At 42.1% G+C, this 17,301-nt stretch overlaps 2 protein-coding genes across 2 annotated transcripts in view; one reads left to right on the forward strand and one right to left on the reverse strand.

Annotated features, from left to right (window-relative positions):
- Positions 1-7,195, forward strand: part of LOC147336670 (uncharacterized) — a 239,134-nt gene extending 231,939 nt beyond the window's left edge. Inside the window, exon 6 of the mRNA XM_086285537.1 lies at positions 5,968-7,195. Coding sequence (XP_086141663.1) covers positions 5,968-7,119 — 1,152 coding nt within the window. The 3' untranslated portion in view covers positions 7,120-7,195. The remainder of the gene's footprint in view (positions 1-5,967) is intronic.
- Positions 1-17,301, reverse strand: part of LOC147336678 (protein NLRC3-like) — an 82,304-nt gene that overhangs the window by 38,533 nt on the left and 26,470 nt on the right. The gene's annotated exons all lie outside the window — the stretch shown is intronic.

A 17,301-nucleotide genomic window follows, 5' to 3' on the forward strand; every position in this document is an offset into this window, starting at 1 on the left:
TCTTGTCTTATATGAAAATTCACTTTGTGGAGCTTTTTGGGAAATTGTTAAACTTCAGGAAGATTCTGAACATGCCCCATCGTTTAGCCAGCTCTTTGGAGCTAAGCAGGTTCAGGCCTGTTGTTGTAAGTTTTATAAAAACGATCTCATTTAAACGAATAATCCAGCTGAAGCTTCAGACAGCCGTCAGACAGTGAAACACTGCCATCTGCTGGACTCGAATAACAAAGACGCTGCTTTGACGGGTGAGGGAGTTTCAACAAGTCTGCAGCGACTCAAGCATCAAACTACAGAACTATTCTAGCGGACATGGTGCTCTAATGACTGCTTCATTAACGCAGCTCAGAAAGGATCAAACATATCAATAAATTATAAAACACAAAACGTCTCTTATTGCCCAGGGCTCAGGAAGTGAGTGACCACTTAAGTGTGTTCAACAGGAAGCTAAAGACTGGTGCTGTTAAAGTGTTCAAAAAACAGCAGGAGCTCGGTGTGAGGCCACAGTGGGCCAAAAAACACAAGATGACCTCCAGCGAGGACAAAATGTATCTGGACGTCTCTGTGAGCATCTGTCTCACTGTGTAAGTGTAGCACAGTGTCTGTGTGTGCATGGCTGGGCAAGAGAGACAGCACAACTGAAAGCACTCAGACGAGGACCCGGCGCATCGTCTGTCTCATCTCAGCCAGTTTACTTACAAACTCTTTAAGTTTGAATTTTAAAGCCGACAATGTGTGATATTTAAAATGAAGGTAAACTATTCCAATCTCTGCAGCCCCAATTGTGTATCACACACACACACACACACAGTCCTGAATTCATTACTGAAGTCTCATCCAGACGTTCAATGTGCTGTGTAATTAAATTGAGACGTGGGGTCAAAATTCCCACCTAGATTGAGTGAGATGAAATAGAAATCGGCTCTCCTCTAACTGACTTTATAGAAATAATTACATAAGCTGCATTTATAACTGTTATTATATAACAGCAGCACACGAGAACTAAAGTGTAATCCCAGCACATTTCGCTTCGCTTGCACTGATTCTTTAGAGATGACGACCGTGGTGGGTAATTAAGGGCAAACAATATACAAGTGGCGTGAAAAATGGAGGCTGCATTACCTTTCCAAAGCTTCCTTTCCCGATGGCCCGCAGTATCTGGAAGTGGTCAAAGTTTACTGTGGAGAAAATGAGAAGCAGTTAGTGAGAACGTGTCAGTTTGAGCTGAGCTATAAAACAGGGAACATGACATGTACAGCACTGTGCAAAAGTCTTGAGCCATCCCTCATTTGCTTCCAGGGATCCGGACTTCCCTGTAATCTTTAAAGTGGTATTAAGGAATAGCTCTCCAGGCTTTTTAAAGTGTTTCTGATTTTTAATCCAGGGCTTGTATTTGACCACTTTTTGTCTGTTAAGACCCTTCACACTAATCTCTGAAACATTCAAACATAAACAGACACCTAAGTCACGGAAAGGACCAGAAAACTTAACAAAGAACCAATTTTAAATTGTATCTGTACACATTTACTTGCAGCCTATTGCAAAAAAACAAAAGCCCACATCATTTGTTCTCACTTCTTTAGTTGAAGAATGCAGTTAATAACACCGTTAACACAGACTGACCTGGCAAAACACGAAAAAATAAGGGGGTGGTTCAAGACTTTTGCTCGGTACTATATGAGAAATGGAAATGTGCACTTCACAATGTATCGCTGCACTTCGGCAGTACTGTGAAGATTAAATGTTTTTTCCTTCCCGATGCATGTGAAAGGTTAAGACTTACATCTCCAAATGTACTGGAACTGATTTGAACCAGAGGACTCAGCCACACTGTTACTATGTACTGCATAAACACGTTTACCGATGAAGGTAAATCAGACGCTGTCCTGACTGTGTGGCTAAATTTTGTGCTGAAAGCATCAAATCAATTGAATATGATTAACTTGCTATGAGAGGTTTTTACTCCAAGTGTGACTTTTTCTGGGTTCATACACCTTTCAGGGTCAAATTCAAGCACTTTGTGAGCACGTTTAATGTCAACATTTTCCAGCATATTACCATAAAAAGGATGCATATTTCACTTCGCATCACCTGAGTAAGACCACGTGAAAGGCCAAATTAATAAGTCTTCTCATCAGATATTGATGCTTCTTTCTTATGTGACACAAAAAACAGGAGGAGACAGATCTTTGCTTGTGTTGTTTTTTAAGTTCATTCATTCAAAACTAACTGTAAGACGCTTAACTACATTGCAGTCTGTGTTATTGTTGTAGACCTAATTATCACCTTTAAAGTGTTTGTGCTAATAACATCATGTAGAGTAAGACAGGCATAGAGAACAGCACTGACTGGGAGAGGCTTTGAACAGATGACATACTCAGATCAATTCAACACTTTAGACTTTAAAAATGCACAAGCGTCTTTCAAAAACCCATTTATTTAATCTATCATCATTGATATTATTATGTACAGTTATAATGTACTGTTCATCTCCCTTAAATAAACAGGCAGCCTTAAAGTGTGAAATAGTCACTCGTCTACTGTCTCAGTGGCTGATAGTGCCCCACAGGCCTCAATGTCAGCTTGAAGCCATTATGTTTCAATTGTTTAATGAGAAACAGATTTTGAATGAAAGCGAGGAAACTTCGGTAGCACAAAAAAGTGCCTATTCTTTGTTCCCATACGGTTCAGTCATATTACCGTCATTTCCCCCTAAGCTGTTCCCAAAGACACCAGGTTAATACTTGAAAAGGCTGCAGCGATACACAAAAATATCATCAATATTCTGTTTACTTGGTGACAACGTCGCTTTTAGCCTTCAATCAGAAAGCCTGACGTTGGCTAGTTAAGCATCGGGCTAACGTTTAACGCTTTCACTTGAGGGAAGTAACTCGTATTACTGCTACTGCTGTGTAATCTTGGTTCAATTCACAGCATATTCTACAAGTTACCCTGCAATAACTAACTGTTAGAATAGCGCCACCGTATTGTATCGCACTGAGTGCACTTCAATCCTTTATCCCGCGAGTTTGCTAGCTAGCAAAATAATAATACCAATTTGAAACAAATAACATGTGTAACGTACACACTCGAGAAAATTATTTACTAGTACTTACGCAAACTCCCCCGTTGTGAAAACGTACAAATCCTTCTTGTATTTTTCGTTTTCCAGCAAACACTCATTAAAACGGCCTCCAGGCACATTAGCGCACTCACCCCCGACTGATCAGGGAGGGGGTGAGGGGTCACACACTGAAACAGACTAACGTGCAGAGGTACAGCCCAGGCAGAGAAATGTTGCTTTTAGACTTTGCGACTCGTTTTATTTCTCTATCTGATAAGAAAACTATTCAGTCAGATAGTTATTTGTGGTGAATGAAATACGGTTACAGTTTCAAGAAGTTTTAAGCAGAGGCGGAGGCAGACATTTGAAACACCCGGGGCTTAGCCCTAAAGGGTAGTATGAATGTGGGATTTTTTTTATTTTTTCTTTGGGGGGGGGGGGGGGGGGGGGTAGAAATGACTGAAAGATTAATTGGCTCTGTTTTGAGTTTTGTTCAAAAAAGAATGACTTCATATAGGGAAAAATATATATCACATGTGCAGGACACCTTAAACTAGTTTTTTAATTAAGCAGCAAGGCAGAACAAAGTCGGGGCTGTATCAAGACACGAGGACTAAACCCCAATTCAACCAGACCCAGAACTGATCCTGAATTAAAACAGGACTACAACAGTTCAAAATCAGGACTACTTGGGATTTAACCAAGACAGAACCACAATCAGAACTAGATGATAGTAGCACTAAAAATCATCATAGACCTGCACTACACTTGTTTTTTTTAATTCTACCAAAGTACAATATTTAGATTGAGAAACGTTTATATAATTATTTAGCCTTGTTGTGCAAACAAGCCTGCAAAACTTAATAAATGTAGTATTTGAAAAATAGCAAACCTAAAAAGAAACACTAGGTACGAGATACATAAGTACCTATGATACCATGATACTTTTGGTAAACAACCATTTGACTAACATGTGTGTCTCACCTGCTCTTGTTCCACCTCTGTTCTGTCCTCATTCTCCATCTTCCTCTCTGCTCCTCTCTCTCCCTCTTTGTGCTGACAATCATCAAATATACAGTTGAAACCAGATATTTACATACTCTTCAGATCAAAACACAAACACTTTTTTAATTGTAACATCAAATCAGACTAAATTTTTTTTTTTAGATTAATAAATATAAAAAACATTTGTTAACTTTAAGAGTAAAGAGAGAAACTATCTGTATTTCTTAATTGCAAATGGCACCAAATTGTATTCAAACTGAGCCACACTTATGGAGCTCCATAGTTCTTTTCCTGGTGTTTTGGTTGACATCTCTTGATTTTCCCATGTCACAGAAACAGGCTCTGTGTTTTGCCTTATATGCATCCACAGCTGTGCTACCAATTTACTCACATGGACTCTACTAACCTATCAGAAGCTTCTTCAGCTCAGAATGGAATCGTCTGGAGTTTTCTTATTAATTAACAATAAACTTAGTGTACATGTACTCCTAAATTTGATGAAAGTGATAAAAATAGACAGATCCCTCTCTCTTTATTCTGACATTTAACTAATTCAAAAGATATTTCAATATTTATCTAAAACAAAAGTTTACTCTAAATTGATGTTGTACAGTAAAAATGCTTTATGTTTTCTCCCTAAAGTGTATGTAAATATCTGGTTACAAATGTGAATATCCTGCTGTGTATTGAAATTCCTCTTGTTTTGCATAGAAATATACTGAACAACATACAAAGCATAATATATAAAATAACATTTACCTGAGTTTTTTCTTTGAAAGAAGCCTCTAATGTCCATTCTTATATTTCAGTAGGCTACATAACTGAAACCGATTTAGTCGGGGAGGGTAAGAACTGAAAATATGAAATAAACACACGTAAGCTAAGACTCTCTAAAAAAAATAGCATTTGTTTGGCTTTTCATTTCGCCATTTGTTGATTCACTTGAAGAGCAAGTAACGTAATATTGGTCAAGTGATCAGTTTGATATCAATCTTTCGTGATGCACCGTCATATTTACATTATTTGTACGCTACGAATGATTTGCTTTGGTACCTGGTCAAACTTAAGCTCTCCTTAGTATGGCTGGCTCCGTTTCTCCAACAGCGCACTCACAGGCAGCAGCTGCCCCGCCCCCTCGCTCAGTTGCTTAGTGCCTGAGCTCGGATCATACCAATATCAGGGGGGATTCACGCACAGTCGTAAATTCCCATAGTGTGCACTATGTGCTTCGAATATTGTGTGTACTTTTTGTTTTATACAGTTGTCAGCCAGGCATCTAACTATGAAAAAATTACACTCCAAAAGACCCCGGGCTTCTGACAAAACAACCGGGGCTTAAGCCCAGTAAGCCACCCCCACGCTCCGCCCCTGGTTTTAAGCACCAAATCCGAAATCCAAGCACTGCAATATTAAAATCCAATTCAATTTCTTGTTTGCTCCGAAATCTACGACATGACTATATACAGAAAAGCTTGACATGGTATGCAAAAACAACCCCGAAGACAATACAAATACAAATACATGAACAAAAAATGTTTTAACTGTCAGTTATGTCATTTTAAAATTTTCCAAAACTAACATTTTCTTTGATTGACTGATATTAAATTGATTAGGGTCAAGTTTAGTGTGAACAATATTACACAAACAAGCACGTGTGCGCATGCGCACATATTAGAATCCTTCGATCGCTTGTGACGCGGTAACTTTGCTTTGATCCTTTCTGACGTCATAACTTTGCTTTGATCCCAAAACCCATAAATAGGAGCGCTCACCTGTTACTTTATGCTTAACGGACGTTGACCTGCAGCAACTAAAACCCTTTTGAGAAATTTTGAGAGCAATTTACGAGAGAAACCAAAACAAGTTCAGTTTTGTTTCTCACCAATCCACAGCGCAAACAGACACATTACACCATGTCAGCCAACCCATCCTTCAGCTCAGATGAGCTTGGAATATCTAAAGGGACCATTTTGGGAGATCACCACATGGTAGAGGCTTTCCTTGGAGAAGGAAGCTTTGGTGTTGTAACGAAATGTCGCGATACAAAAAACAACAAAACGGTTGCTATTAAAGTCAACAAGAGCGACCCTGAAATTCTGCTCCAGGCAAAACTGGAAATTTTCATCCTGGAGCAGCTACGACGCTTGGATCCAGACAGGTGCAACATTGTCGAATGGAACGGCTATTTCCTCGATGGAGAGCGCATTTGCTTGAATTTCGAACTCCTCGACCAAAGCCTGTGGGACTACATTGGGGACCGGAATAACCGAGGTCTCCCAATGAGAGAACTCAGGCCAATTTTGCATCAGCTCGCAAATGCTCTATTCCACCTGGGTTCTGTGGGAATAGTGCATGCTGACCTCAAACCTGGAAACATCATGGTTGTGAACCGCAGTGAGTCTCCCGTCAAAGTCAAACTTATAGACTTTGGCCTCGCATGTCCTGCTTCTGCAGTGATTCCTGGTGACCGTGTGGGGACAATTGGTTATTGTGCACCTGAGGTTATGCTTGGCATTCCATACGACAAAGCAATCGACATGTGGTCTCTGGGGCTGGTAGCTGTGGTGCTTGCTACAGGGGTGCCTCTCTATCCTGGGGAAGATGATTATGATGTTTTGAAATTCATAATTGAAACCCAGGGTCAGCTACCAGATCATCTTCTAGAGTCTGGCTTGTACACTGACAGCTATTTCATCGAGGATAACTACAACAAACAGCGCTGGACATTTAAGACCCCAGAACAATTTCAATACGAGACAGATTATCGATCCAAGGAAACTCGATATATAAAACTTAAGCGTTTCGATGACCTCGAACAACTGCTGAAGGTTAGGCGAGGACCGGAAAATGGCCAATCATTATTTGTAAGGCTAATCAAAGAAATGTTGGCCTTGGCTGCAAATCAGCGCATAACACCCTCGGAGGTTCTGAAGCATCCCTTTTTCGACCCTGGCCTCTCAAGGAGAACCCCCTGCACTGACATGAATAGTACAGGGGGACAAAACCTTGTGCTCTCTCAGCAGCAATCATCGTTTGGGTGGCCAGAATTCTAGGGGAGCTAGAAATTCTTGTGGAAAAAAAGCCCAAAACAATAACATCAACAAAAACAACCAATGAATGTGGTCTTAAACTTGGACACAATTTGGCTTGAAATCCATCAACTAATCTCTCAATATTCAAAGCGGAGCAGCAGACAACTTACCATCACATCAGTCCTTCAATCAGACCTACAACAAACGTCTTCCTTCTCTCACCCCAACCGGTCGCAGCAGATGGCCGCCCCGACCTGAGCCTGGTTCTGCCGGAGGTTTCTTCCTGTAAAAAGGGAGTTTTTCCTTCCCACTGTCGCCAAAGTGCTTGCTCATAGGGGGTCATATGATTGTTGGGTTCTCTGTATGTATTATTGTAGGGTCTACCTTACAATAATACATACAGCCTTGAAGTGACTGGTGATGTGATTTGCTGCTGAATGAATTGGGAACTAATTGGAAATCTGGATATTAATTAAAGAAACCTGCTTTGAGCATCAATTAATTGTTGTTTGAAATTCTTTATAAATATATAAATATAGTGCCACTCTTCTACTGTTTAAATTGCAACTGTTTAAAACTGACTAATTTATTCATACACTTGAGCATAAACACACGCACAGTAAATGGCCTGTATTTGTACAGCGCCTTACTTAGTCCCCAAGGACCCCAAAGAGCTTTACACTACATTCAGTCATTCACACATCCACACACACATTCACACACTGGTAATGGCAAGCTACATTGTAGCCACAGCTGCCCTGGGGCGCACTGACAGAACATTGCAGAACCTTCAGCACCTCGTATGAAAAATATTTGACTGTGTGCATGCTTTTAGCACTGTTTGGATTTGAGAAAATCTAAAATAAATCGAAATTTGCTTTTAGAAGTTGTTTTATAAAGTTCAGTGGTATATTATGCATACAATAGGACATCTATTTAGATTTACATCTTCAACAGAAAAAACTGCACATTACTGAAACTTAGTATACTGGACTTTGTTGTTGTCCCACACAGGTTCAATTTCGAGTGGTAGATGGCTCAGTGCTCAGTCCACCAAGATTTTATGATAGTGGGCACAATGAGATAGATAAGCTGCTTGTAAACAGTACTTTTATGCTCTCTTTTTCCATTTGGATAAGAAAGAAAGAACCAGGAAACAAAGGCAAACAAATAATCTGTGCCTTTATCCCAGACTCACATTATAGGAACAGCTGCTCAATGACCACTGTAGTCTTTGCTTACTGCACTTTTATCTAGATCTATGCAAAGTGATCCACTATACCTACTTTTACAGTTAAATCATTTTATGAGCACTGATGCCATTTTAATCTGAGTTTCTACTCAAATACAATCAGTAAAGAAAAACACAGTCTTTGACGTTTGTTTTGAAGGAAAAGGTATTCCCTGCAAATGTTTATCTGTGTGAGACTATTCAGAAAACAGTAATTTTGTTTTATAGGTGAGACACTTGGCCTCTTTTTTCCTTGTTCTACGTTTGTCCTTTGTCCGATTACTCTGGAACACAAGATGGAAAACTGATATTCTCATGTTAAAAATATAGAAAAAGGATTTTATCACCCATAAATGTTAACTTCTCATGCCTCTAAGCACAAGCAGGAGCAGAAGTGCCCTCTGCAGTTTGTGTGTGGAAGTGCAAAAGCTTACAGAACCTGGTATTCCCAGGCGGTCTCCCATCCAAGTACTGACCAGGCCCGACCCTGCTTAGCTTCCGAGATCAGACGAGATCGGGAAGCAGAGATGAAGAGGAGGATGCAGGAGGAAGCACATACGAAGAGGAGGATGCAGGAGGAAGCAGAGATGAAGAGGAGGATGCAGGAGGAAGCAGAGATGAAGAGGAGGATGCAGGAGGAAACACATACGAAGAGGAGGATGCAGGAGGAAGCAGAGACGAAGAGGAGGATGCAGGAGGAAGCAGAGATGAAGAGGAGGATGCAGGAGGAAGCAGATATGAAGAGGAAGATGCAGGAGGAAGAACAGATGAAGAGGGTGCAGGGGGAAGTAGAGATGAAGAGGAGGATGCAGGAGGAAGCAGAGACGAAGAGGAGGATGCAGGAGGAAGCAGAGATGAAGAGGAGGATGCAGGAGGAAGCACATACGAAGAGGAGGATGCAGGAGGAAGCAGAGATGAAGAGGAGGATGTAGGAGGAAGCAGAGATGAAGAGGAGGATGCAGTAGAGAGCAGAGACGAAGAGGAGGATGCAGGAGGAAGCAGAGACGAAGAGGAGGATGCAGTAGCAAGCAGAGATGAAGAGGAGGATGTAGGAGGAAGCAGAGACGAAGATGAGGATGCAGGTGTAAGCAGAGGCGGAGAGGAGGATGCAGGAGGAAGCAGAGATGAAGAGGAGGATGCAGGAGGAAGCAGAGATGAAGAGGAGGATGCAGGAGGAAGCAGAGATGGAGAGGAGGATGCAGGTGTAAGCAGAGACGGAGAGGAGGATGCAGGAGGAAGCAGAGATGAAGAGGAGGATGTAGGAGGAAGCAGAGACCAAGATGAGGATGCAGGTGTAAGCAGAGGCGGAGAGGAGGATGCAGGAGGAAGCAGAGATGAAGAGGAGGATGTAGGAGGAAGCAGAGACGAAGATGAGGATGCAGGTGTAAGCAGAGGCGGAGAGGAGGATGCAGGAGGAAGCAGAGATGAAGAGGAGGATGCAGGAGGAAGCAGAGATGAAGAGGAGGATGCAGGAGGAAGCAGAGATGAAGAGGAGGATGCAGGAGGAAGCAGAGATGAAGAGGAGGATGTAGGAGGAAGCAGAGATGAAGAGGAGGATGCAGTAGCAAGCAGAGACGAAGAGGAGGATGCAGGAGGAAGCAGAGACGAAGAGGAGGATGCAGTAGCAAGCAGAGATGAAGAGGAGGATGTAGGAGGAAGCAGAGACGAAGATGAGGATGCAGGTGGAAGCAGAGGCGGAGAGGAGGATGCAGGAGGAAGCAGAGATGAAGAGGAGGATGCAGGAGGAAGCAGAGATGAAGAGGAGGATGCAGGAGGAAGCAGAGACAAAGAGGATGCAGGAGGAAGCAGAGATGAAGAGGAGGATGCAGGAGGAAGAACAGACAAAGAGGATGCAGGAGGAAGCAGAGATGAAGAGGAGGATGCAGGAGGAAGCAGAGATGAAGAGGAGGATGCAGGTGTAAGCAGAGATGAAGAGGAGGATGCAGGAGGAAGCAGAGATGAAGAGGAGGATGCAGGAGGAAGCAGAGATGGAGAGGAGGATGCAGGAGGAAGCAGAGATGAAGAGGAGGATGCAGGAGGAAGCAGAGATGAAGAGGAGGATGCAGGAGGAAGCAGAGATGAAGAGGAGGATGCAGGAGGAAGCAGAGATGAAGAGGAGGATGCAGGAGGCTGACAGAGGAAGATGTTGGTTCAGGCTCTAAATGAAGAATAAATTGCTGGTTTAGAGCCTCTGGGTCTGGGACTGGTCCAGCATCCACACTGTCAGCAGAGGATGGTCCAGCTGCTGGTGGAGAACTTTTAGCAGGAGGTGAAACTTGTAATTCTGCAAAATTTTAAATACTAAATATTCATTAAAAGGGGTTGAAAATGTACAGGACACATAAACACATAATAAGTAGTGATTTGCATGTTTTCAGTTAGGTTTTTACTAAAGTTACAACTTGTAAATATTGGCATCAAGTAAGTCATCTCACACCCTCACTGACCCAAATCATTCAGTACAAGTGCCCTCGGGGGTAGTGTGACATCTGTAGTGCTTTTCTACATTGTACATTAATAAATTAATGAGTGTGACTATAAATCCAGAGAGCTAATGACTTTTATCCTCTGATGACACTACTTTCCTGAATTTGTAGTGCACAACATTTGACACTTCAACCTAGTACTGTGACTTAAGAGTTTTGTACAGTGGTGATGCTAACGACCTCAGGGAGGTAATCAGGTGACCTCTTAAGAAGTATATAAGTGTATAAGAATCTTTGTGTTCATATTGGTAACATGTTTACATATGTACTTGTTATACTAGAAAGTCTCAAAGAGAATTATCAGGTGTGGTGTTCGAGAAGATTTGTACAATTACATTTGTATAAACATGAGTGTGAAAGACCATAATATACACACACACACACACACACACACACACACACACACACACACACACACACACACACACACACACACACACACACACACATATATACAAAATTGTTAAGTCAGGTAACAGCAGAGGTTCACGATGGCTAGCTTTGGTGATGTGAACACCACATGGGGAGTTAATAAGGCATATATAACACTATTTTCATGTTAGCCACAGGACATGTAGGGCAGCTGTCACCTCACAGCAAGAAGGTTACTGGTCTGAACCTTGGCTGAATAATAGAATAGAATAGAACGGAATAGAGTAGAGTAGAGTCGAATAGAATAGCTGGTGACTCTGAACTATCCTCGTCTTCACCATCTTGTTTGTCTCTATGTACCTCGTGGTGAACTGCCTACTTATCTAGGGTGTACCATGAGTATCACCCAAAGACAGCTAGGATAGGCTACCTGATAAGGACACCTGGTTACAGATAACGGACAAAGCATATCTTACTTCTCAGAAGGTGTTCATAAAGCTTCCTCATCTTCATGAGGATGTCACGTGCAGCACCTTCCGCTGGTTCGATGTGAGAGATCACGTCCCCTACTATACGGCCCTTACGGTCAAACTGTCCAAGAAACAGAATTGGCTGGTAGCCCAGGGCGTGTAGTTTTGAAACCTGCAAGAACAACAAAGAAAAACATGCAGCCAGTCTTTCATGTAAGCAAACGGATGTATAACAAACCTTTAAGTTTCACATCTTTGTTGTTTTATTGTTGTCGATAGTTAAAAAGTATTTATGGCGACCAAACCTGTAAATGTATGATCAAATCCATCTTGAAATGTTTTGTCTCTCAGTTAATAGACGATTAAATTAAAAATCAGAAGTAGCTTAAATTAAAATAGTTGAAGTTTTTTCTAGTTTGATGTCTTTAGTGTGATGATGTTATTCTGATGTGAATAACTTTTTTATTTATGCTCTTTTATAAATTAATATTTTATGTGTATATACATGTCTTGTTAGTTTCTTACTTCATGATATACAAGAAAACATTGACAACTGTGATTAATAAAGAATTGTCTAGCAGACCAACCACTTATTAGGTCAGAACTTTTAAACTTACTGACAACTGGGCTGAATTAACCACCCTGCTCACATTTCTGTTGTTTTTAACAGAGGCAGCCCAGTTGCTGTTTTTAAACTCTTCTTGTTTTATTTTCAATCCCTCCTTTAGGTTCAGGACCTTTCAAATGAGGCAGGCGCAGTAGATCTCCTGGGGAGGGAGGCAGGAGAGGTCCCTGCAATCCTCTCCACTGCTCTCACTACCCGTTGTCATATTTTTCCTGCAGGACCCAGTGCAGGAGTCATACCACACAGTGATGCAGTTGGTGAGGATACTCTAAATGGTGCTCTTTAGAAGGTGCTTGATAGGTTTGTAGCTTGAACCTATTCGCTGGAACGTTGAAGACAATATAATTACACAGCAAAAGCATTGAACACCAAGTAGGCAAAGTTCTTCGTGTTACTCATGAATGAGGGAGACCTGCCTGGAGTCAAGTGTCGTTCCACCACTTGACCTCCCTCAGACTCTCAGCCAGGTTCCCAATAGCACTCCTTTTATTGTGGTTCCATGAATATGCATAGGGTCATTAACATATAACATCTTACATAGGTATACAACAAAGAATACTGAGTGTGTGTGTGTGTGTGTGGGGGGGGGGTCAGAGTGTGACCCCATAAAGATTTCCCTAAACCTGCTGGTCTCGAAGTCCAGCAGTTCATCAAACCAAAAGGCACTTAGACTAAGACAGATATAGCTACGTTTATCCTACCGTAAACCAACAAGATAAGACAAGACATTGTTTTATGTTTAGACAAATCTTTCCTACATAAAGTTGGATTACAAAATCATCCCCTAAGTTTGTTGTTTTATTCAAGGAACTGAAATTATAGAGAAAATCTGTGAAATGACTTAAAGAAAACAAACCACAAAAACTCTATGATGCTCTAAACCCCCTGGTTTAGGCCGGCAACCTTTCTGATGATGAGTGCATCTAAAATTTCCTCAGAAGTCAATGTGCCATATGATTGCATTAGCAATAAATTACACACTATATAGAACCACTTTATAGGATTATATTTGTGCGCAGATGTTTGCAGCTATCAGCGAATAGTTATCAGCTATTTTGAAACAAAAAAAGACTTTTTATCCATAACAGCAAATGAACTGTACAACAGAAAATACAAATGCTATTTATGGTCTCCTCACAACAATGATAAGAAAAATAAACTGGGCCAATATGTCATGTTTGTTAATACAGGGACACACATGTTAATGTGATCTCTGGTCTCCTCTGAGTGGGAGTTATTATAACTGACTGTAAAAAGTCAGCACAAGGAAAACAAACTCCACCTAAACTTGGTTTATATCTGACCCAGACAGACTGCAGGTCATAACTTCTTACCTGAAGTTCAGTTCACCTGACACTCGGACCGGCGGCCGCCTCGGGTCTCTGCTCCTCCTGCCACCCCTTTCCCTCATCCACCTGCTGCCTCTGTGGAAGCTCCGCCATAGCCACCACCAAACAACTGACTTATTTTTACACATTGACCAGCATCCAGCCAATCCGCCATCTTTCATTGTTTATACCGTTACAAAAATAAAAACGAAAAATCACCATCAGTATGCCCGATGGCCAGTCCAGCTGTGGTCGTGCCATCAGTTAACCCTTCACGTGGCAGCTGTGACACGGGTGCCCAGGGTTGCCGACCCCTGCTCTAAAGCATCTGATTTGGATTCCTGAGATCAAATATATTTTCCTTTGGCTTTGTTTTCTTCCCATTTGTGGCTTTAATGTAGTGTTACATCCTGTTTGTTTGCTTCCATCTGTATACATGTCCAGATTCACTGTTATGTTTCTATTCTTACATTGCTGTGTGATCACTGTTCCCTCTGCTGACTGATGTGACCTTTTGTATCTCACACTGATACTTGTCATATTTGTATCTGCGCATAAATATAAAAAGTTGTCCATGCTAAAACACAGCTCCACCTCCTGCAGTTCTCCCTCTGAACCACTAGATGTCTCTGTTATCTAAATGAAGACGTGCAGCACAGCAACCACAGCAGCGCTCAGATCACACGTGTCCTGTTATTATGTATAAAAGCATGAAACAGGTGAGACAGGTGGGATCAATATTAATGTTGTGGAAATACAGTGGGGCAAAAAAGTATTTAGTCAGCCACCGATTGTGCAAGTTCCCCCACCTAAAATGATGACAGAGGTCAGTAATTTGTACCAGAGGTACACTTCAACTGTGAGAGACAGAATGTGAAAAAAAAAAATCCATGAATCCACATGGTAGGATTTGTAAAGAATTTATTCGTAAATCAGGGTGGAAAATAAGTATTTGGTCAATAACAAAAATACAACTCAATACTTTGTAACATAACCTTTGTTGGCAATAACAGAGGTCAAACGTTTACTATAGGTCTTTACCAGGTTTGCACACACAGTAGCTGGTATTTTGGCCCATTCCTCCATGCAGATCTTCTCGAGAGCAGTGATGTTTTGGGGCTGTCGCCGAGCAACACGGACTTTCAACTCCCGCCACAGATTTTCTATGGGGTTGGATCATTGTCATGTTGGAAGACCCAGCCTCGTTTCATCTTCAAAGTTCTCACTGATGGAAGGAGGTTTTGGCTCAAAATCTCACGATACATGGCCCCATTCATTCTGTCCTTAACACGGATCAGTCGTCCTGTCCCCTTGGCAGAAAAACAGCCCCATAGCATGATGTTTCCACCCCCATGCTTCACAGTAGGTATGGTGTTCTTGGGATGCAACTTAGTATTCTTCGTCCTCCAAACACGACGAGTTGAGTTTATACCAAAAAGTTCTACTTTGGTTTCATCTGACCACATGACATTCTCCCAATCCTCTGCTGTATCATCCATGTGCTCTCTGGCAAACTTCAGACGGGCCTGGACATGCATTGGCTTCAGCCAGCGGAAAACGTCTGGCACTGCGGGATTTGATTCCCTGCCGTTGTAGTGTGTTACTGATGGTGACCTTTGTTACTTTGGTCCCAGCTCTCTGCAGGTCATTCACCAGGTCCCCCCGTGTGGTTCTGGGATCTTTGCTCACCGTTCTCATGATCATTTTGACCCCACGGGATGAGATCTTGCGTGGAGCCCCAGATCGTGGGAGATTATCAGTGGTCTTGTATGTCTTCCATTTACTGATGATTGCTCCCACAGTTGATTTTTTCACACCAAGCTGCTTGCCTATTGTAGATTCACTCTTCCCAGTCTGGTTCAGGTCTACAATACTTTTCCTGGTGTCCTTCGAAAGCTCTTTGGTCTTGGCCATGGCGGAGTTTGGAGTCTGACTGTTTGAGACTGTGGACAGGTGTCTTTTATACAGATGATGAGTTCAAACAGGTGCCATTCATACAGGTAACGAGTGGGGGACAGAAAAGCGTCTTACAGAAGACGTTACAGGTCTGTGAGAGCCAGAGATTTTCCATGTTTGAGGTGACCAAATACTTATTTTCCACCCTAATTTACGAATAAATTCTTTACAAATCCTACCATGTGAATTCATGGATTTTTTTCACATTCTGTCTCTCACAGTTGAAGTGTACCTCTGGTGCAAATTACTGACCTCTGTCATCATTTTAAGTGGGGGAACTTGCACAATCGGTGGCTGACTAAATACTTTTTTGCCCCACTGTATATGAAAAAGCAACAGAAGAGTGAAAACATTTCGTGTTTCTAGAAAGATCTTTCAGCTCACAGCTGCTCACAGACTGTATTTACAAGTGACAAACTGCAACTCTACAGTACATCTACAGTATATATCAAATATATTCTGTATTCAAATCTATTGAGTGATGTTTGAAAGTCTTTCCAGGTGAGTTTGATCCAGGAGGGTCTGAAGCCAGAGTCAGACAGAGACTGTGCAGAGACTGTAGAAGGACAGAGCAGCAGCAGAGCAGTCCAGATACACTGATGATCCTCTGTCAGATCCAGAGGGACACACAGGGATGATGCTGGACTCTACATTGTGTCTGACAGTGGAGCTGTTCTCAGAGCAGTTCACTCTGCAGCACTGACAGTCATCTGCACTTCTTCTCATTCCTCTGTCAGTCACTGCTGGATGAAGCTCTCCTCTCCACCTCCCAGTAACATGGCCCAGTCAGAGCGTCTCTACACACAAGCTGCTGCTGCTTCAACCTCTCTGGATCATCAGGACACAGCTCCTCCTCTCTCAGCACACACACCGTCCTGTTTATTGCCATGGTTCCCACCTGCAGAGAGAAGAAGGAAGAGCAGAGGAGATAAACGAGTGTTTCCAGAGACTCTTCATCAGCTGTCAGTCAGTGATGCAGCACATCCAGTATAAAGAGCAGCAGGGACTTCAGTGCTGGGACTGTACTAGGACTCATTGTTGCTTCACTTTTTCTAATCTTTGGATTTTTATTGAAGTTGATGAAAATGTTTTTCCCTCCTAGTTTGAGTTTGGACTTTCATTCATTAGAAGAACCTTGGTGTGTCCACTCTGAGCTCTGTAGGAACCCCAACAACAAGCCCAACAATCCAGATGGACGGTTCCAGCTGTTAACTGGAGGAATTCCATCCAAACATCTGCTCTCACTAAATTCTTCCTCACCTACAGACTGTGTTTTTCACTGCTTTAAACTTGGAAATGAATGCAGTCATTGGTCTGCGTGCTGCTTTGTTCAGAGAGCTGATTGGCTGTTGACAGTGTTTGATCATAGCGTGTCAGCTGTTACTATGGTGACCATAAAGGTCAGAAACAGGAAGTGTTTGTGTCCAATCCTGAAGCCTGTCACCATTCTCCTCTCACAGCTTCACTGAGAAGCTGCAGCTTTACAGGAAACACTGGATCTTTGTTTCATACTGACTGTGTTTAGTACAATACTGCTGACAGCACCACCCACTCACTCCATCACTCTACTTACACCAGAGTCTCCAGTCTGTAGTCTGGACTCTGCTGAAGATCAGACAGCTGCTTCACATCTGGATACTTCAGGTAGTTTCCCCACAGCTCCAGCTCTCTCAGATGGGAGGGGTTGGACTTCAGCGCTGCTGCCAGATAATCACAGCTGATCTCTGACAAACCA

Source organism: Aulonocara sp. 'chitande type north' Nkhata Bay, linkage group LG3, assembly GCF_057382095.1.
Source record: "Aulonocara sp. 'chitande type north' Nkhata Bay isolate Kocher_YH1m ecotype deep benthic linkage group LG3, A_spYH_male_GT1.1, whole genome shotgun sequence".
NCBI lineage: Eukaryota > Metazoa > Chordata > Actinopteri > Cichliformes > Cichlidae > Aulonocara > Aulonocara sp. 'chitande type north' Nkhata Bay.